The sequence below is a fragment of the Octodon degus genome, unplaced genomic scaffold (genome assembly GCF_000260255.1).
Source record: "Octodon degus isolate 3935 unplaced genomic scaffold, OctDeg1.0 scaffold00016, whole genome shotgun sequence".
In the NCBI taxonomy this organism is placed as follows: Eukaryota; Metazoa; Chordata; class Mammalia; order Rodentia; family Octodontidae; genus Octodon; species Octodon degus.
In genome coordinates this window covers 21731288-21746630 of record NW_004524592.1, presented here as the reverse complement: position 1 = coordinate 21746630, position 15343 = coordinate 21731288, and the positions used below count along the sequence as shown (strand labels likewise).

At 42.4% G+C, this 15343-nt stretch overlaps 1 protein-coding gene across 1 annotated transcript in view; it reads right to left on the bottom strand.

The window, feature by feature from the left end:
* Positions 1-15343, bottom strand: part of Col25a1 (collagen type XXV alpha 1 chain) — a 466154-nt gene that overhangs the window by 110314 nt on the left and 340497 nt on the right. Inside the window, exons 8-10 of the mRNA XM_012513689.2 lie at positions 10825-10896; positions 10006-10113; positions 7943-7978 (exon numbers count right to left, since the gene is read on the bottom strand). Coding sequence (XP_012369143.2) covers positions 7943-7978; positions 10006-10113; positions 10825-10896 — 216 coding nt within the window. The remainder of the gene's footprint in view (positions 1-7942; positions 7979-10005; positions 10114-10824; positions 10897-15343) is intronic.

Genomic DNA, 15343 nt, shown 5'->3' with positions numbered 1-15343 from the left:
CATAAACAAGAGGGGGACCATCTGGGCGTCCTGGTATCGTAATAATCTTGTACATAAGAACATCAGATCATCTTACAAACCCTGTCCTCAGCCCCAGCCACCTTTATGCTTTCCCAGCTAGTCCTTGCCCCTCTCTATTAGTTCTCATTTGAAGTTGTGATCATTTTTCCAAGCTTCATCGTCAAAACTCATATCTTTTCTGAGCCTTTTTCAATGCACTTGGACAGGGCTGCTTTTATCCTCCATGTCTCTCTAGCATATTTCAACTGGCTGTATTTAATAATCCACTTGCTTATGTATTATAAAAACCCACTTGCTGAAGTAGAAACTTCCTTAGGCCATGTATTTTAATATTTCCAGCATCTAGGTTAGTGTTCAACATAATCGTAGACTAAAGTTGAAGCAATGAATGAATGAATGAATAGGAGCATAAAAATTATAAAAGTTTGAGCCAGGCATGGTGATGCATGCCTATAATCTTGGCACCCAGGAGGCTGAGGCAGGGGGATCCCTGTGAGTTCAAGGCCAGCCTGGGCTACAAAGAGTTTAAGGCCAGCCTGAGCTGCATAGCAAGACCCTGTCTCAAACAAACAAACAAACAAACAAACAAAAAGACAAAATATATACATAAATAAAATTCAATTTTACCAGATTTCCACCACTTTACCATATTATTATTCCTCTATGACTAGCAAAAAAAATCCCAGTTTTGAGGTAGATATTAAAGTACTTGGATTTTTGCTTAAATAGTACCACTCTAAAATTACTTGAAAAAAGTTTCCCTGAAGCCCAGGGGCTATTTGTAAGATGGCCAAGCAGTATGTTTACTTATGTACATTTAGTGAAAAATAGTTCTAAATGGAGTAATAATTTTCTAAAAAGAGAAAATTCTTTCTGAACTCCCTATTCTATGTGCTGACTTTTTGGGGGGCAGAAAATAACCTGAGATGGTTAATTTGTTGGTACTTCTCAAAAATTTTGAGGCTACGACCTTTTGAAGGAGGTCTCTTAAGCGCAGGAAATTAAAGAGGTAATACATTTTTCTCACCACTGACAAAACCAGAGCCCAAGACTAAATATTGAGCATTAATACCACGAGCAGATTAAAGACAGATCTAGGTATTTGAGAACCTATGTGCTGATCAGGTTCCAAAACAGAGACTCTGTATCACATTTCACCAGATATCCACAGCTGAAATTAGCTCACTCTGTCCCTTCTAAATATTTAATAAATTGCTTCTTAGTGCTGAACCCAAAATGGAAATGACCCAAAAAGAAGGAAAATTAACAGGCTCCTCTGCCCTTGTGACTACACATTCTTCCCTTGCGTGCTATAAAGAAGAGAGATTTATGGTTCATAGAAGCCTATCACCCTACACTACACTCAGTAAAAAATGTTTCTATTGAATAACATGTAAGTGCTTTTCCCATTTTAAATCAACAAGGCTGAGAAACACTGGCCCCTAGAATTTAAATATCCCACTATTCACAGAAAACCTTAAATTTAAGACTCCAATATATGGTCATTTGCCGTTCAGATCTGTTTTCTATCTAGACAGATCAGTGCTGTCTAATGGAAAGTTGTGAAATGCTGGAAGTGCTCTATTTTGTTCAACCCAATGAGGTAGAGCTTTTCGAGGTCTATTGTGAAGGTGAATTGCACCACGGGTGCACACAGCAATGAACCAGGAGAAGGGTAGAAGTGGGGGTTTTGCAGAATGTGCCTGGAATTTGGTCCTGTGAACATCCAAGATTTGAGTCTTACACAGTTAGAGCCTGAGTTTTATATAACAGAGGGACGGAGAAAGGTGTTGGGAGAGAAAGGAAGAAGGCCAGAATCTCTGGATGTGAACTTTCCAATTAAGTATGAAACTATTCTTGTGCATGTCAGAAGACAGAGTGTATTTCACTGAACAGTTCATTAGCTTGGTTTATACATTTCAATATTTACAATATTTTGTGTAAGGACTTCCATTTGTCCTCTTACCCTAAAATTTGAATACATGCTCTAAATCTGCAAATGTAAATGGACACTTTAAATGGATCCGGTTTTAATTGCAAAAGTTTCTTCTGCAAGAAACATGAAAATGGGGTGAAAGAGATTAACTATTTCAATACACCCTCATGCAAGAGCCCCCTATTTTGCTTTGGGATAGCTCCAATGGGTTGGATTCTACAGTCAAATGATAACTAAGAACGTTGATTATAGTTTTGAAGAAGGCACTTTAAAGCTTTCCCTTAAAATTTAACATACAGCTGTTCATTTAATTATGAAAAGGCTATATACATTGGCTAAACATAATAGACACCTGAGCATTCATAATGAACACTAGGAGTCTAACAGGGCTTTGGAGCTGGACGGGGGCTCAGATTGCTGGGTCTACCATTCTCATTGGATGAGGAAGTTTAGGTCTAGACATCTTCATTGGCCCAGTTGATTTTTCGATCTTGCACCAGAGCCAGTGTGAAGAGCCAAGCAAACGGCTTCTTCACAGGATCGTGGTCATTAAGGAAATCACAATGAAAAAATGAGGAAGGAACACAGACCGAACCATCTAGTCAGCCTGTGAATATCTTTCTGTACTTAGGTTCCACGATCATGCTTCTAAATTCCCACTGAAAATGTTCCCCCAAAAGGTAAGATTGTATTTCTAGCAGACAGAACCAGCTTTGGAGAGAAGGCAAATATTCCTCGCTGTTACTGCACTCACATAACATTTAGATGCCTTTACATAAGTCCATGCACCCTGGAACCACAAATTTCCCTATGTTGGTCAACTGAAAAAGGTGCTGGCAGCCTTAGAAAAAGGCAGTAGATTGCTTGCCCACTTTCTCTTGGTTCATTTGAAAAACAAAGCACTACTGGTTGGGGACAAAAATATTGAGGTGGTGCAAAGGTTATGTCCTGGAACACTTATCTGCATTTCATGGACCATCACATTAAGCAAGGATAATAAAGCATTAGAACAGTTGCTAAGGCATCCCAGCAGGCAGTGTACAACTTAAGAACACATGGCCTCACCAAGTTCAATTTCATTGTCAAGACCCAACATCACTGCTGTGCAAAAATGATTTTCTTCCTCTCTGTTATTTGTGATTTGAAGTGTTGGGGCTTATCTCTCTCTGCTACATCCAAATCAGGAGGCAGTCTGCCCCTGCCTCCAATTTCTGCCCCTGCTGACCAAGATAGCAGGCCCGTCCAAGTCCACTAGGGAAAATGCTGAATTTTATCGGGTCTGCAGCACAGCACTGTGTTTGACATTTGAAGCAAGTCTTCATTTACCTGTTATTTCCATTTGTAAGTGAAACAGAAGCAATAATCTATGCTTGTGTTATTATTTTTTACTTTAACCATTTTTTTTTATTAACTTATTTATTTGGTACGGGGTCTTGCTACACAGCTCAGACTTGCAGTGATCCTCCTGTCTCAACCTCCCAGGACTGGGTTTATAGTTATGCGCCACCATGCCTGGTTTCGAAGGCTGGCTCAGCACATTCTCAGGGTTCTGGGGCTGGCATGGCATGTGGTACTGGGGATAGAACCTGATCCTTGCACTTGCCAGGCAGGTGCTCACTACCAACCTATCTCCCTGGCCCTATGCTTATGTTATTAACATTTTTTTTAAAAAAGAATTTTATTCCTGCACGCAAATGTCATATAATGGGTTTATAGGCCAAACTAAAATAAAATGTTATTCAGTGCAAGTTTCACCTTAATGCATGACTTTTTCTGTCTTGAATACTATCAAGGCCAATGAGTAAAATGTATTTTTATATTCTGTAAGAGGTGAAAGGACATGTTGTACCGTTTGCACATATCTGGAGACTGGCAAAGGGGAGAAATAAAGAGCTTCAGAGTAGGGAAAGTGGCTTGTTCTGTGAAGTCTCAGATAACAGACACCTTAGACCAAAAATAATGTCCAGAACTTACGACTACTTGGTACATTAAAAGTACTTTTTTTCATTCTGATTTCTGAGAACTTCTACTACGTTTGCTAAAGGTGCAGCAAGAATATATAAAGGAAAGACATTTTCAAAATAATATTTTAACAGCTATTTAAAATTTGGAAGACCTGGAAGGAAAAGGGCACTCGTGCCAGAACCCGACAGGAGTGCACTTCTGACTGTGCTGAGCCCTTGGTTTTACTCTTGCGTCCGGCTTCATAAGACAGAGTGGATCTGTTCCTACTTAGACAGAATCAAGTTTAGTGAAGCTCAAAATTCTGTCTTTTAAAAATCTCATCTTGAACATCACAGAAAGCCCCAAGGTCATGCTGACAGACATGATGCGCAGCAGGATTAACTAAATGCGGAGCTGCCAGAGCTAGCGCTTTGTTAAAAATTGTGTCATTGCCACTGCTAATCTCCCAATGATTATTTTTGCGATATAAACTAGCCTGAATTATGAAAACTAATTCTCTGCCTGACCCACTCATAAACAGTTTTGTAATAACTAATTTTAGGTTGTTCTGAGCTTTCTTATTTTGCCACCAGAGACACTTGGAATGTATAAGAGTCCTCCGTGCTTCCTGAGGCCCTCGTCATCAAAGCACACAACCTGCACAGCACACACAAGTGGGGCGGGTCTGCATCAGGTGGAAAAGGGGCAGGGGGGTTGTTGCTCATGGTCTCTGTTTTAGCTAGTGGGCGAGAAAGGGAGCCTTATGGGAGACTGAGGATCTGACATACACGGCGGGAGAAGGCCGAAACCACTACCACCCACTGCAACCATAATAGGATGAACCAACACACACACACACACACACACACACACACACACACACACTGCTCTGTTAACCCCAGTGTTTAATGTGCTGTAATTTCACTGGGAGCTCATCCAGTGCTGCCAGCCCTGACATGGCATAAGGGAGTCTTCCAGTGCCCAGTGACATCTCAGGACATTTGCTTTAGCCATAAGACCTCTAGCTTATGGAATTCTTTCTAGCTCATAGAATATACCACATTCATATTTCACCTGCTTCTCACGATAATTCACTGAGATACACAGAACAGGAATTATGACCTACCTTTTATTAAATTAGTGAAAAGCAGCACAGAGTACCTTCAGGGGTCCCAAGTCTTGAGTTATCAGTACAAAGGATTTCTCTCCCTACTGAACTTGGAGTTCACATACATGTATGTGCACACTCACAAATACTTGAGGAGAAATTTTTAAAGAAAAACTCATGAAAATTATAATTATACTTTCAGTATGATCTCTCTTTGAGATGAACTAAGATATACGAGTACTATTCAGGTTAATAAGCAAAAAAATTGATTTTTTAAAAAAAGAATGATAGCTTGTTTAGACAAAAGAAAATATTTCGTAGTACCAATACACTCTATAGAAACTGAGCTTGCTGGGAAGAAGACAGGCTCAGAACAGGATTGCTTTAATTGCAAAATTCCTGAGCACACTTAAAATACAGTGATTTATGAAAATCGGATTCATACCCAACTTTACAGGAATACATCTGTTATAGAAATCCACGCTGGCTCACCTGTAATTTACTCTAGGGGAAATGACTGAGTGATAATAATAATAACATGCTCACATCATTCTTCATTATGGATCTTAAAGTGCTTCCCCCTAATTTATTGCATTTGTCTTTGGTGACCTTTTAAGGCAGGCAGAGAGGGTATTACCGTTGCTTTACAGATGAGAAATTGGGAGGTTAAGTGACTCGCCCAAGGTCAGACAGACAAGCATTCATTCACTGTTCTGACTGATGTAATTTTAACAGGGTAGTCAAGGAAGTAAGGTTTTCTCTATTTTTTTTTTTTTTAACCAGCTGTGAAGGCTATTAAAACAGAGGTAGATGATCTCATAAATGCAACATTGAATGAAAAAAGCCAGACACAAATGTGTACAAATTGTATGATTCAATTAATACAAAATTCAAATGCAGGCAAAACTAATCCATGGTGACAGAAGTAAGGTTGGGATGTCCCTTTGGGATAAGGACTGGGGGCTTGGGGTAGCTTAGGGTAATGGTCTACTTATTGATCTGGTCTGTACATTGTTAGGTTTGATTTTTAACTGCATTTCAAAAATACGAACTAAATCTGGATTTTAAAGAAAGAAGAGAGGGTCTATAGAAAATATAATCAGTAGTAGGTGCATTGCAAGAAGGATTTTTGGTTTTTGTTATTTTTTTGAGACAGGATTTTGCTGTGTAGTTCAGGCTGACCTTGAAAACTCACTATACAATCCAGACTGGCCTCAAAATTACAGAGATCCTCCCACCTCAGCCTCCCAAGTGCTGCATTTACAGGTGTGCATCACCATGCCTGGTTGTCAAAACTGCTTATGAGACCAAGTACAGTGACACACACCTCTAACCCCAGCTCCTCCGGGGTTGGGGCAGAAGGATTCTCAAATACAAGGGCAATGTAGGCACTCATGAAACTCTGTCTCAAAAATAAAACTTTAAAAAGGTGTCAAGGATAGTTAAATAGTACAGGGCTTGCCTAGCATGAAAAAGGCCTGGGTTCCATTCCTAGAAATAATAAAACAAAACAGAGTCTTTTCCTCCATATAGATGAAGTGGGAAATCCAAACATATTAGTGTGATAACACAATTTACTTAGGACTATGTCAACATTTGTATTTAATGATCTCAAACTAGGAGTTGGGTGTAGCTCAGGGTGGAAGATATGGTTAGCATGTGCAAGGCCTTGGGCTGTATTTTCAGCATAAAAATATAGCAGAAACCCAAAACAATAATAATAATAATAACAACCGAAAATACCCCAAAAAACCATTAGCAATTATAGAAAATGGGATTACACTATTATTCAGGTAGTGTATCCACAAGAGTAACATAAATTCAAGGGAGATGAGAATATGACTTCTAAAATAATACGTATTTTATTTCAGAGCATCACATACGAGGAGACTGTGTTGAGTTTCAGGGTAGGATGACAAAGCCAACGGCAAAACTCCAAGTTGGCGGGAGATGAACAAACTTCTGGAGCATTCTAAGCAGGGGTAGATGCAAGGGTGTGTGGAAGGGTACATTCTGACAGTTCTCAGGGAGATAGGATAGGGGCTAGCTCATGATAGTCCCCAAAATACTGTATTCCAATATCCATCTTGGTCTTAATGGGCAGAAACAGTGCCTCAGGGAGGTGGGTACACTCCGCACCCTAGCACTGTCATCTCATTAGGGACATGGCTGCCTGGGAGTGCCACTGGTGCCCATCTGTGTGTTTGTTTCACAAGGACCTAGCTAGGTAGTTTTCAAAGCAGTTTTATCTCCTGGCCCCCTGCAGGATGTGAGCCACACATCAAGGAGCCACGTTCTGACAGAGGCCCAACCAGGTGTGGGTGTCCCCTGGCTGTGGGCAGAGGTTTCCCGCGGGCCTCCTGGGGCGCTGGAGTGTGGAGTGGGTTGAGAAGACAGCTTGGGAGACAGAGGAAGAGGCACAGAGCAGGCTGGGAGAATCCCTTCATGCCTTTGACTGGTGGAGCAGGATGCCTCCCCACATCCATATAAAACCCTTTCATGGCTTTGAACAAGTAAGTGCCTCTCCCTGGGCAAAGCCCTTCCACAGGAGAGCACCTCAAATCTCTGAGCAGATTTGGCCATGTGACTCAAGGTCACAGCGCCCCATGGATGCTGTGTGTGGGTCTCCACACGGAGGCTCCCTCATTGAGGAGTAGCAAGAGGGCAGCCCCTTGCCCTGGCTCCACCTGGGATCTTCCTGCCCTGCACAGCTCCTGATGTGTATACACTGGTAGGAGTGTGGGCCTGGGATCCTCAGTGTCTGGCAGCCAGGCCACAGCACTCTTACACTTGCATGAGTTTTCAATTTTTGTCATGGCTCACAGGACAGACGTAATTGTCATGTGTTATCATTACCATGATTTTTAACATCCTGGGCTCCTGTCAAGTTTAGTAACATAAAACATAAATAAAACATAAATAAAGATACTTACCATTAAGCCTTGTTCTCCGGGTTTCCCTGGTTCACCCTTAAAAACAAATAGGCATAATGTTAGCAATTTTTATCTTTTCCCTATTAATCCCCACAATCCATAGATAAGCACTTCTTCTAGGTTAAATACAAAAATACAAATGCTATAGAATTTGAAGAGATCTGCTATTCTTTCTTCAAATAAATTTCATAAACATTTTAGGATTTAGTAAAGTTAGTCTCTTTATATATTTCTATTGGTATCTGTTCACAATATATGACACTGACAGTCATGGGGGAACTGGTCCATGGACAGGGCCTGCTCATCGTCCCGTGCCCTTGCACCATGACCTCCTCTCCCTCCATCCCAGGTCTCCTCCCTGGTCCCCTTCCAGCTCTACCAAGTCTACCTCCCTGCTTCCTGTCACCTAGGACAGATCTTATCCTCTTTATAATGACGTAAAGATGGAGCCAGGTGTCTTCTCTGCGGTAACTCAAGAGCTTCCTATGTGTGACACTGAGAACTGCTCTCAGGGTGAGAATTCAATGATAAAATGTTGATTTTAAACTTTGGTCCTTATGACTTGATAATGGTTGAAGTACCTTGTCCAATTAAAATCCATACAGAAAAATCCGTCCCACCACTATCATTTTCTAGTGCTCAGATTAAAATGGTATGATCATGTTTCGTTGTCACATTATTGTACGGCAGTCCCGGGCTATAGAAATTTTACTGGAAACTTATGCCTGGCATGCCACTATATGTAGCTGCTGCTGTTCTTCTCAGTTTATTTTTATAAAATATCTTCTAGTGGTTACGACAACATGTACAAATTAACTTGAAGACCATAAATCAAGTTCTATTATATTTACAGAATCTCTGTTTAAAAAGTTAATTTGCACTTTGTGTAAAAATCTCTACTTCTTAAATGAATAAACTATATTCGTGTGAAGGATAACAATTTTTGATTGTTAAGTTTGTCATACCCCTTTTAACTTTATTTCTTTTTTTATGTACTTAGTGCAGGGTCTATAGGGCCTCACTATACCAATCAGACTCGTAGTGATCCTCCTATCTTCAGTCTCCCGAGCTCTGTATCTTTATTTCTTAAAAGCAATTTCTATCTTAAATTAGATTTCAATTATTATGTACAATACTCAAAGATCTGAATACTTTTGCAGCATCAAGATATTTTAAACTAGCTTACCGAAAGAGACTCTGTGCTAACAACTAGCAATCAGTGCAAACACTTGAAATATCCCCAAAGCTGTGAGCATCTCTATCCTTGGGGTCTCACTCTGGGAAATGCTGAGACAGAAGGGGTTTTAGGATTAAACCACTTGTTCAGAGGTTCAGAGAAAGTGTTTCCGACTACAGCCAGTCACGGAGGGAGAGTTGGTTCCTCCTGTCCTCCTGCCCCAGCAGATCTCAGTGAGGAAAAAGGGGCCTTTAAGAAGGTTGCCTCAGAAAAATTGCTGGGTTGCCTCTACTGAACCATTTACTTACTGTCCTGTGCTTTGACACTTGACTTAGTAACTAAGTACTGAGAGCACTTTAACTGATGTCTATGGATGAGGATTAATATACACTAGGGACAAGTGTATATTAAAACCAGACCCACTGATGTTTTAACCATTAATTTTACTGTTTTTATTAGCTATTTGTTGGTCAAATTATGTATCAGAAATTAAATATTCAAAAGCTTTATTGCCTTTGCTTTCTATACATAGCATGAAACTTGGCTATGTCTGCTATACACCCCTTTGCAACTTGTCAGCAGCTTGCTACTTCCTTGTCCAAAGTTATCTGCCCCCTAAATCCAAGGCACAAGCCTACCTTGAGGCAGATGTGGGATGGGGGTCCCCGGACCAGAAGGTGGGCTCATCCATCCAGGTCCCTGGGGTTTGCGGGGGCTCTCATGGATGGAGAGAAAGTGGCACCCTGTGGACAGTGCCCTGCAAGGCTTGGAGACTCTCCTTCTGTCCAAACTGCTGCTCACATGGCCCCTTCCTTCCACAGCCCCAGCCACCTAGCCCCATCCTGGTTCTCGAACCCCAAGACAACAGGGTCCCAAAGCAACTCACAGGCACTCCTGGCATCCCTCGGGGGCCATCCTTCCCGGTGTCCCCAGGTGGCCCTCTGGGACCTGGAGGGCCTGGGGGTCCAGGAGGTCCTGCTTGCCCTTGGTCACCCTGCAATGGAGAATGGGACAGACCAACAATAACCAGGAAAGATTAATCTTCAGGTCTTCTTTTCAACACTTTTAATTCTTGTTATTTAATCCACACTTATACTCTGAGAGGAACCAGAGTGATCAGAAATGGAAGCCTGCAGGCAATTTACCTGCCAGCAGGGAGCAAATAAATATTCATGCTTGAAGCGCTGAGATGCTATTAAAGCCAAGCAGCCCAAGCCAGCCCTCCACTGCGTTAGCACTAGCTGCAAACCTGGTGGGAGACTTTGCGTAACTTATTCTGTGGTTATATTCACTTCTTAACAAATGGCTGCATTTGTAGCTCAACAAATATATATATATATTTTTGACATTTACTTTTTTCGTACAAAAGTTAATTTTGCCAACAAAATTAAGCAAAAGAAGTTCCTGGCAGATTACATAATAATTTATGCATAACCAAACCTAGAGAGATTTCAAATTGGATCTATTACTAGTTAAAATTTAAGATTTTAAACATTCAAAATGTTGATGTCTTTTTATTTTGATACCTTCAATATACATTTCAAATGCAGCCCATCAAATAAAAATTTGTTCTCATCTATGTACAAATAAAGACCCCCACCCCACCCCCACCCTGCCCGCCCACAAGAAATGCAGTAAAGCAACAATAAGCAGAGCAATAATGAACGTCAAGAAGAAATCAGACTCCAGCAAGAGGAAGCACTACCTTAATCAGGCGGCGTTTAATGAGCTGCTGATCAGCAGAGAGAAAGCCATGATTGATTTTAGGAAACACCATCTGATCAGTCAGGTGAGGTCAAAGGTTGAAGTTCAGAGGTGAGAGAGTTGAAGAATAGACATCAGAAGGCCCCAAGAAAGAAATAAAGATACACACATTAGATTATAGCGACCACTGAACAGAACAGAACTGGCACGGTGTCTGAGTCAGACCTGCTGGTTCTCCCAGAAGGAGCTAGCCACCTCGAATTCAAGTGGGGCAAGAGTTTTCCTTTTGTACCCCATCATCTTGCCATGGTGTTGGTCCCTCTCCCGGGAGGAGCTGAGCTGGGGTGACCCTAGAGCCCCACTGAGCAGACAGTCGGCAGACACAGTGCCAGTTCGGGTGCCGTCAGACTCGCCAACCAGCATGAAGTGACGTGAACCTGGCTGCCGCGCCGGGGACGCTCAGCGCCTGCAGTTACTGCAAGGGCTGGGTTGGCCTGGAGCATGGGGCATTTGGTGCGGGCAAACGGAGGCGGGGACTGGCACGGTCCTGGCAAGGTGAGGCGGCCGGAGGCCAGCACCGGCCCTGGGCCTCGCTGATGCGGGTGAGGTCCCCACAGCCCCGGGCAGGGGTCTGCTGTCTTGATGGAGCAGGCCTTTGAGCTGGGCGCGGCAGCAGAATGGTTCTTGCACGCTGTCATGCTGACTGCGGCTCTGACCACGCAGGCGCGAGGGCCGACCACAAACCTTGACGGTGAGGATCTGATTACTGCGCAGGGCAGCGACCGTGGGGAAGCCGGGCAGGCCCTATGGACACAGCACAGCACCAAAACAACACGACACAGAACGTCACACGGCCAGTCCGCTGGTGGACAGACAGAACAAGCACATGCCTAACGCTGCCTCTCCTGGTGTGAGCCGTGGGTGCGCTGTGACCTAGCTGAGCAATCCTGCCACGGCTTAGGGCACCGGGCGCACAGGCAGATCTCACCGCCACGTCCCCCTGTGGCAGGTACACGGGGCTGTGCCCGCGCTGGTGGGCAGTAGACTGCTCGGAACAGGTCATTTTCTTCAAGAAGTGCTAGCCCAAAATGGAGACGCTGTGGATATTGTTTACAACGCACACCACAGAACATACGTGTTAATTATTTTGTGGACACTAACTGTGAACTTGATTCTACTTTTAGATCAGAATAAACAAAATGCTTCCCGAAATACAGCCCGCCCACACGCATCAGCCGGTTTCCCTCTCTAGTCATCCCGATGACCCTCAAGGCCCTGTGCTTCAGGAATTTGCACTTTGGTCTCTTGTAACAGACGCATTTCACCTCGAGGGGATTTATGGTCATACTTTGCAGGTAATCGCTTCTGTCACCTAACTTTTCCAAAAGAACTTGACAGTTCACAGGACCCCTCAAGGCAGAAAAGTGGTTTGGAAGTCCTCAACCAGGAACAGGGGAAGAGAGATGTTTCCGAGACTTGTATTTCAAGAACTGGTATTAATTTATCCTACAGGCGTTATCAATTGGGTCAGTCAGAGCCAAATTCTCTGCCTTGATTCCCTATTTCTCTTCTAACAGCATGGGAAATTGAAGCCTTTCATTCCAATTTTTTTTTTTTTCTAAACACAGAACTTTTTTTTTTCTAAACACAGAACATGAATTTCTAAACACAAAACATGAACCCTACCTGACCATACAAATAAACAACTACAGAGATTCACAATCTCAGATTTCTGGGGCCTTCTTGGAGACCCCCTATTCTCACCCAGTTCTATTTTGAGGATAGTTTTAGGAAAGTACAGAAAGTTTCCAGGTTTTTAATTTTATTCATTCTGTGAATTTTTTTCCTCTTACTTTTCACCATGCTAGGGGCATGCTTTTCTTTTTAAGAGTGCCAATAAAGTTAGGTTTGTTCTAGAAAACCTTCCGCCCCCCTTTAATGCCTTTCATTCTTGTTCTTCAGCATTATGACTTTTCAGGAAGCAAAGCAGAGGAAATCATCTCCTTTTGGCCAACTCTGTCCTGATAAGGCTATTAAGTGGCTGGGTCATTTTGAAGTGACCTGTGTCCTCTTTCTCTTCTAAGTAAAAGTCTTCTAAACATAGATTCTGGACAAATTCAGAAATACTACAAGTTGGAAAACAGATGTGTACAATTTGCTTTTGTTTTACTATGGAATATGAGTTTAAAATGTTATTAGATGGTAACGTGCCAGCGCCCTTCCATCTGTGGCTCATTAGCCCCGTATTACACAGTCCGAATTTTATATATAAACCTCGTATTTATGTAACAAAGAACAAAACAGACACAAACAAGATGTCTATGGAAGATCAGAATCTTGATTAGTGGTGATAAATCATAATGTCACTTGAGACATGATTATCTAACAAAATAATTTTAAATTAGAAACCTTTTAACAGCAACATGGTAGGCCTCACAAATGTTTCGAAATTTAAATGTATAAATAAGTCGTCTCTTGTGCTTAGATTTGAGCACGACCAGCTTGCTGTGTCAACATGTTTTCAAAATGCGCACCCAAATAAAAACATTAAGTTTCATGACTTTTTGGATTTTTTTTTCCTAATGGGTTCCATTTTGGCAGATTCTTACAAAATATTTTGCTCTTTCTCACCCCACTTGGTTTGGGTTCTGATGCAGATGAGATCTGAAAAGGGAGGTGGATTTGTAACGCTCCTTTCAGACATGTCCTTCCTGCAGCAGCAGCCCTCCCTGACCAGCGTCACCCCCCCACCTTTATTCCTCAGTCAGCTTTGCGGTGACAGTGCTCCCACCCAGCTGCTTAGAGAGACACTTTCAGGTTTCATAAAGATCTTTGTAAATTTCGTGTAGCAAAGGAAAAAGAAAACATGCAGGAGGATTCATTTCAGTTTCAACAAAAGTCTGGGCTGCAACATCTGAGCTGTTGGGGGGGGGAATATCCCTCAGGGCACACCCAGCGTCCCAGGGCCTGGCTAAGGGCAACCATCAACATGGCATGTTTTCCTGCAAAGTCAATTTTTAAGGTAAGTACTGTAAGACATTTTATCTAAAGCAATGCATTCCAGGGTAGAATGCAAATTTGCATACATTTTAAAATAGTATTGTGTGGTGAGACTACCTCCAGGCCACAGGTAGACTCTGCACTGCTTGCAGGTCTTAGTTTGAAAGGCCCAGTGCTGAATTCATCTTTAGGACGCAGCTGCCTGTGGCTATAATGGCTGGACTTCCCAGGCTACCCATATAGAGAACTCACTTTCCATTAACTATTCAGCCCCCTCCTTATATCATAGTCCTTTCCAAATAAATAAAATGGACATATTTCACATGGTTTTACATCTCGGAAACTTGCCTGGTACACAGATGGTTGGAGTGGGTGTGGAAAAAAAAAGTCTCTCGAAAAACGTGGAGAAATGATCCAAAGAGAAGCTGAAGTACTGAAATAATTTGCACATACTTTCACCCCAAAATATTTTGAATTCTAAAGGAACTCGATGTACAAGCGTATACCACACACTACCTCATACATCCCACATTCTCACCTGAGAGTTAGAGGTTGAAGGTGACTTCCCAAAACCTGCAGACACCGTGCAGTACGTAACCATTTCAAAGTTAGGTTTTGTCATTATTTGAAGGGGCTTATATCCCCCTTCACTACCTTCTAGAAAGAAAGGTGTACATACACCCCAAAGGGATGGTGAACAAATAAAAATTCACAAGAACTGCTTCTAATCCAAGGTGGTATTGTCAGTTTTACTGTATGCTCAGTAATGACAAGTGTTACGCAGTTATATTACAGTGAGAGAACTGTGTTTTGTCAAAAGCATTCAATAGGCAATGATAGAGCCAGAAATGTCATCCTCGACTTCTAATTCCAGACTTTGTCTTTATGTAATTATGAAATTACAGTTTTGTTCTACTTGTTTTAAATATCAGCAAGCCTAAGCATTGACTAATACTCAACAACACGTAAGAAATATCTGTTGGACACCTTCTGGGCCACATTCGCTGTTAGCCCCAGGGGGGCTGAGCAGTGAGCAGGATCCAAGCTCACTGTGCTTAATGGCCAGTGGGACAAGACAGGGGACAAGAGGCAGGGGGTAGCCATGGCAAGTGATAAGCACAAGGATGGCAAAATTGGCTGCAAAGAAAAGTAAGTGTGCACCCAGCACTGGGAAGGGAGCCTTCCCAAGCCAGGTGGATGAGGGTGGTACAGCAAGACTCAAACTGAAGACAGAGGTGCGAGGGGCTGCTACAACAGGCTTGGGCAGGACTGTAGTCTAGAAGTAGGAGAGTGATGAGCTGGGCTTCCAGCACTATGAAAGCAGAGTTCTCAGGGCTTGTAAGTTTGCTAAGAACATGGGGAAGACGAGGAACAGATGCTTGTCCTCAGTCACCCATGAAAGGACAGAAAAGGGACCCTAAGCGAGGGGGAGGTGACACAGACGATATTGCAGACAATGAATTCAGTGAGGTAGTTGCTCAGATGGAACTGTACAGTGGGTCAGAAGGCAGCAGTTGGAT